At 40.9% G+C, this 7,148-nt stretch overlaps 1 protein-coding gene across 1 annotated transcript in view; it reads left to right on the top strand.

Moving 5' to 3' along the window:
• Window positions 1–643, top strand: part of LOC110486976 (ras-related protein Rab-26) — a 101,409-nt gene extending 100,766 nt beyond the window's left edge. Inside the window, exon 9 of the mRNA XM_036941791.1 lies at window positions 174–643. Coding sequence (XP_036797686.1) covers window positions 174–273 — 100 coding nt within the window. The 3' untranslated portion in view covers window positions 274–643. The remainder of the gene's footprint in view (window positions 1–173) is intronic.
• The last annotated feature ends 6,505 nt before the right edge of the window (window positions 644–7,148 follow it).

Below are 7,148 nucleotides of genomic sequence, written 5' to 3'. Positions count from 1 at the left end.
GTCTCTAGCTTTCAGTCCCTAGACCCTGGCCTCTAGCCTTCAGCCCTTAGACCCTGGCTCTCTCTCTCTCTATTCATTTACACTGTTCCACTTCCTCCTACTCGACTTCTCACTCCATTCCATCTCTTTGTCTCTTTTCCTCCTCCCTTCTGATCTCTTCCTTTCTCTCTCAGAGAGCTGAAGCACAGGTCTATGAAGGAGCCCAACGAGCCCAAGTTTAAGCTTCAGGACTACGTCAACAAGGAGATGAAGAGTGCTGGATGTGCATGTTAGAACACTGGGTGTGTGTGTGTGTGTGCGTACATGTGCGCTTGCTAGCTCATGTCCTTCTCCACATCAGATGTGTTACACTCATACAAGGTGATGTTATATGACTACCTGTGGCCTCAGCCTGTGAGATAGAGAGCCAATCGTGTGTGAGATATACCTACGTCACTAACCACCCAGTTTGTCTTTCCTTTGTCCTCTATGCTCTCTGAAATAATCCATTATGTCCATATTCTAAGGTTATCTGTGAGGCGTCTCTCTCCTCACCTCCCTCTTTTCCTCTCCTTTCTCTCTTCTCTCCTCTCTTCACCTCTCTCCCATCTCTCCTCTCCTCAGCTTTCTCTTTTCCTCTCCTTTCTCTCTTCTCTCCTCTCTTCACCTCTCTCCCATCTCTCCTCTCCTCACCTCCCTCTTTTCCTCTCCTTTCTCTCTTCTCTTCACCTCTCTCCCATCTCTCCTCTCCTCACCTCCCTCTTTTCCTCTCCTTTCTCGCTTCTCCTCTCTTCACCTCTCTCCCATCTCTCCTCACCTTTCTCTTTTCCTCTCCTTTCTCTCTTCTCTCCTCTCTTCAATTCTCTCCCATCTCTCCTCTCCTCACCTTTCTCTTTTCCTCTCCTTTCTCTCTTCTCTCCTCCTGTTTTCTGGGACCCACTGCTCCACCTCCTTCTGCATCTGTGAATGTACTTCTATATCCAGCTATGACTCTTACCCCATCAGTGCTGTCTGACACAGTTAACCCTATGACTGTCTGACACTGTTAACCCTATTACTGTCTGACCATGTTAACCTAGTCTGACCATGTTAACCCTATGACTGTCTGACCATGTTAACCTTATGACTGTCTGACCATGTTAACCGTATGACTGTCTGACCATGTTAACCCTATGACTGTCGGACCATGTTAACCTAGTCTGACCATGTTAACCTTATGACTGTCTGACCATGTTAACCTTATGACTGTCTGACACTGTTAACCCTATGACTGTCTGACCATGTTAACCCCATGACTGTCTGACCATGTTAACCCCATGACTGTCTGACCCTGTTAACCCCATGACAGTCTGACACTGTTAACCCTATGACTGTCTGACCATGTTAACCCTATGACTGTCTGACCATGTTAACCCTATGACTGTCTGACCATGTTAACCCTATGACTGTCTGACCATGTTAACCCTATGACTGTCTGACCATGTTAACCTTATGACTGTCTGACCATGTTAACCTTATGACTGTCTGACCATGTTAACCGTATGACTGTCTGACCATGTTAACCCTATGACTGTCGGACCATGTTAACCTAGTCTGACCATGTTAACCTTATGACTGTCTGACCATGTTAACCTTATGACTGTCAGACACTGTTAACCCCATGACTGTCTGACACTGTTAACCCTATGACTGTCTGACCATGTTAACCCCATGACTGTCTGACCATGTTAACCCCATGACTGTCTGACCCTGTTAACCCCATGACTGTCTGACCATGTTAACCCTATGACTGTCTGACCATGTTAACCCTATGACTGTCTGACCATGTTAACCCTATGACTGGCTGACCCTGTTAACCCTATGACTGTCTAACCCTATGACTGTCTGATCCACTATGACTGTCTGACCATGACTGTCTGACCATGTTAACCCTATGGCTGTCTGACCCTATGACTGTCTGATCCACTATGACTGTCTGACCATGACTGTCTGACCCTGTTAACCCTATGACTGTCTGACCATGTTAACCCTATGACTGTCTGACCATGTTACCCCATGACTGTCTGACCATGTTAACCCCATGACTGTCTGACCCTGTTAACCCTTTGACTGTCTGACCATGTTACCCTATGACTGTCTGACCATGTTAACCCTATGACTGTCTGACCATGTTACCCCATGACTGTCTGACCATGTTAACCCTATGACTGTCTGACCATGTTAACCCCATGACTGTCTGACCATGTTACCCTATGACTGTCTGACCATGACTGTCTGACCCTGTTAACCCTATGACTGTCTGACCATGTTAACCCCATGACTGTCTGACCATGTTAACCCCATGACTGTCTGACCATGTTAACCCTATGACTGTCTGACCATGACTGTCTGACCCTGTTAACCCTATGACTGTCTGACCCACTATGACTGTCTGAACATGACTGTCTGACCATGTTAACCCCATGACTGTCTGACCATGTTAACCCTATGACTGTCTGACCCACTATGACTGTCTGACCATGACTGTCTGACCATGTTAACCCTATTACTGTCTGACCATGTTAACCCTATGACTGTCTGACCCTGTTAACCCTTTGAATGTCTGTACCCTCTATTACCCATAGAATGACTGACTGTATTCCTCCATGTATTTAATCCTCCTAGTCCCTGTGCGAACTTCAAATTCGGCCTAACTGGTCATTTTCATGGTGCTTCGAGCCAGATAGTGTATATTTTCCTGGACCACTCCGCATTACCCTATGACCCTTCAACCTTATCACTGACTGACAACCTCTTATCATTGACCACCTAGCTATGCGCTTCCAGAACCTCTCATGACTGCAGCTGCCCGTCTAGCTCACTCAAACTAGCTGATCTAGAACCACTCAAACTAGCTGATCTAGAACCACTCAAACTAGCTGATCTAGAACCACTCAAACTAGCTGATCTAGAACCACTCAAACTAGCTGATCTAGAACCACTCAAACTAGCTGATCTAGAACCACTCAAACTAGCTGATCTAGAACCACTCAAACTAGCTGATCTAGAACCACTCAAACTAGCTGATCTAGAACCACTCAAACTAGCTGATCTAGAGCCACTCAAACTAGCTGATCTATAACCACTCAAACTAGCTGATCTATAACCACTCAAACTAGCTGATCTAGAACCACTCAAACTAGCTGATCTAGAACCACTCAAACTAGCTGATCTAGCTACTGTTTTAGCCCATTTCTTTTTAAATTACTTTTTGTTGATTATTTTGCTTCCTATCACTGTATGACTCCTGGCTTATGTCCCAATTATCACTCCTTTCTCCCAAAGTGTGCACTTGTTTACTTCCCTTCACTGATCTGAAAGGGTTAGTATGATTGGTATAAAAAGCATGATGGAAACTAGCCCATACCTCCACCAATCCAATGCTTTTAGATTTGTGGTAAGTAGTGTACAAGTGCACACTTCAGGAAAAATATGTTTATTGGGACACACCACTTATATCCCCTATCACTGAATGAACCTCCATCACTGTCTTACTCGGTTAAACTCCACTGTCAGTTCTCCTGCCTGATCCAACGTGTTCATAATAAGAAAAGGAAAAGAGAGAAAGTCCCGCAGAGCTCATCGTATTAATGTATCTGGATGAATGTATGTATTGTATGTAGTCGAATGTACATAGTCAGGTCATTGTCAGTTGTCAGGCTGGCTCAGTCTCACAGTACAGTTGTAGGATCTTAATTTGAGCCAGTTCTTGACCACAGGAAAATAATCCAGCAGCAACTGGAAAAGTGAATTATTATGTGGATTAAAATGAATGGACATTTTTGTAGGGGTTGATACATTTTCGTTAAGGCAAATCAAGTCTGACATTTTAAAGTGGAAATTACAATCTTTAGAAGCCTTTTTAAACCTTGAATACATCACACATTTGCTTTTCCTCTCAGCGACAAAGAGTGATCACATTTAAGATTCTGCATCAGTAAGTCATATGTTCCTTTTCAGCCAACTTCAACTCACCAGCATTCTAATACAGTGGTATTCATTTATAACAAGCATTTTGCTAAAGATCACCCATAACCGAATGTAGTGAAATGTATATTCAACGTTAAAGTCAAGACATTGATGGAAAATGTTAGAAGTTAAAGTGTAGTGTCTTACCTGTCAAATCAAAATAAAGGCAGATTTGAATTCAGTGGCAATTTCAAAATCACTCTGAAGTCCAATACATCTAAAGTAAGTACAGTTTTAGAGATAGATTATGGTTAATGCATACATCTATTTTTCTGGTGGAAAAGTACTAATTACGATGTACAAAATGTTGAATTGATTTAAGTTGTCTTTTCCTGCCAGTAAATGTTTAGTCGAGGCTTCCGTAGATCTCTTGTAGTTGTGGTAAGTGTAGACCTAGTTGTGGTAAGTGTAGACCTAGTTGTGGTAGGTGTAGACCTAGTTGTGGTAGGTGTAGACCTAGTTGTGGTAGGTGTAGACCTAGTTGTGGTAAGTGTAGACCTAGTTGTGGTAAGTGTAGACCTAGCTTGATAATGAAGCGTTGAACCTAGAGAGAACTCAAATGAAGCAAATAAAATATTTTTTTGTGGATTTTGTCTAAAGTGTTGTACAGTCATTTGGAACGAAATATACAATAATGAATAAAGGGAAACCAATAATATTTTGCAATATCTTTATGACCAGGCTATTGTTTCCATGTTGTTTGAATCATCAATACTCTTTTGCTGTCTATTTTTTGTAATATACTGTATATATATGGTGAATGTTATGTATATAAAGTGTTTGACATCTTTAAACGTTTAATCAGGGTCATATCTTTTAAAAATCTTCAAGGATTTTTGTATTTACATGACATTTTTCTTTCTTCTTCCTTAACCACAAATGAAGATGTCATGTTGTTTGATTCTCATCTTTTATCAGTTCTCGGTTAATAATCAGTATTTCACAAAGATCCTTCATGTACTTTCAGTGTATTACCATCAACATCCATAGGAAACAGAATATTAAATGTACAGTATTTACATAACTTGAAATGAGATGTTCAGACAATGTGTTGTTATATCTTCATGAGATGTTTTACTACTTTTCAGTGTCCATTGACTTTCTTCTCAAATTAAAGTTCAATACAATAAAGATTACAACAAAATACTAGTCATTGTTGGGACTCTTGATCTAATCCAATGTGTCTCAATCTCTTTTTGTCACTTAAAAAGAACACATTGGAAGTCATGGCAGTTTCTCAATTGGTGAAAAGTCTGTCCTCTTCTCGTCTCCTAAGTACTTTTCTCTTTCGTGACCCATAAAACGAAAAGTGGTCGCCATATGTAGACGAGTGTCAATTTGTTAATAGGCGAACGGAGTAGTGTCCTCCTCAATAGCCTTAAGCGTTTTGAAATCCGCCACAAAATCAGTTGTTTTCTTCTCGGAAGAGAAACGCATGCTCACGTTTAAGAACTATATGCTACTAAATCTGTTGTCTATAAAATGTCTGGCTACATTTATTTTTAACACTTTACACATATTTTGGAATTCCTCTCTAAATGATGGTGCACGAGTGAAGGCAGGTCTAATTTAATACAAAGCACATTTGTGTCCACGTTTTCAACCAGGAGAGGGCAGCAGAGAGGACGCGAGGAGTCGAGCAAATTGAATTGAGATTCACCCTATGTAAAAATCTGAACAAGAGTGTGTTCAACGTTTTGACTTTGTCTCCCCCTGCTGGTAAAGATAAGTTACATAATACATGGAAAGAACCTGTAGGCAGGACACCAAAATTACATATTAGAATACTTTAGAAATTCATCATGTTTTCTTTTAGATGAGCAATTTATGAAGAATTTGAAGTAACATCAACTGACATATTAAATAGTATTTTTTCACTGGAGAAACCTTTTCAAGTAATTCACAATTCTCCCTTTCAAATGTAGTCATTTACAGCTATAAAATACAACAAATGGTTCCTGTACCTGCAGTGCTTGTCACAATGTTAAGCTTCACAACACAAAGCGATAAATACATGAATATACATCTGCACCAATACAAAGAAATGAACAAGGAAATACATCCACAGAATCAATGTCTGTCTCTCTAGTAGTTTCCAAAACAGAGCAGTTATTATTCACTAGAGACACAAAATGGCCCTATCACAATCAGTCAGTTCCCACTGGCCTTGAAATGTTTTATTCACTAGAGACACAAAATGGCCCTATCCCATTCAGTCAGTTCCCACTGGCCTTGAAATGTTTTATTCACTAGAGACACAAAATGGCCCTATCACATTCAGTCAGTTCCCACTGGCCTTGAAATGTTTTATTCACTAGAGACACAAAATGTCCCTATCACAATCAGTTAGTTCCCACTGGCCTTGAAATGTTTTATTCACTAGAGACACAAAATGGCCCTATCACATTCAGTCAGTTCCCACTGGCCTGGAAATGTTTTATTCACTAGAGACACAAAATGGCCCTATCCCATTCAGTCAGTTCCCACTGGCCTGGAAATGTTTTATTCACTAGAGACACAAAATGGCCCCATCACATTCAGTCAGTTCCCACTGGCCTTGAAATGTTTTATTCACTAGAGACACAAAATGGCCCCATCACATTCAGTCAGTTCCCACTGGCCTTGAAATGTTTTATTCAGTCCAGTCTCAAAAGAGAAGGAAAATATTCACTATCAACTATCAAAGCAGCATAACATTAGCTTGGTCCCAGATCTGTTTGAGGATGGCCATAGGACTTGTCAAGACCACATTAACAGATCTGGGACCAGGTTAGCATATCATGTCATTTAACAAACAAAGTCCACATCACACTTGTACATTCAGTCCAGGAGCCAACATTACACATATACAGGCTGTATCTCTTTTGTAAATGGTCAAGTTATTTTCTCAGGACAACTGTAGGACAGTTGGGAAAACATTCATATGACTTTGCATTGGGCCGATTTCCTGAACCTTCTCATCAATGACCTCAACCACTAATCTGCACTATGTACACCTCTGTACAACACAGTATCCACGGCAGGATCCCTCCCTCTGCTTATATAGATATAGCCCCTCTGTTCCCACTGTCATCAGCCTCTACTCCACAGTTTGATGTTTTATGGTCACTGTTCCGATGTTGTTCATTCTGTATGATGTCTATGTGTCTGTATTCTGTTTG

The sequence above is a fragment of the Oncorhynchus mykiss genome, chromosome 13, assembly GCF_013265735.2.
Source record: "Oncorhynchus mykiss isolate Arlee chromosome 13, USDA_OmykA_1.1, whole genome shotgun sequence".
In the NCBI taxonomy this organism is placed as follows: Eukaryota; Metazoa; Chordata; class Actinopteri; order Salmoniformes; family Salmonidae; genus Oncorhynchus; species Oncorhynchus mykiss.
The sequence above is the reverse complement of the archived record's forward strand: the minus strand, read 5'-3'. Positions and strand labels throughout refer to the sequence as shown.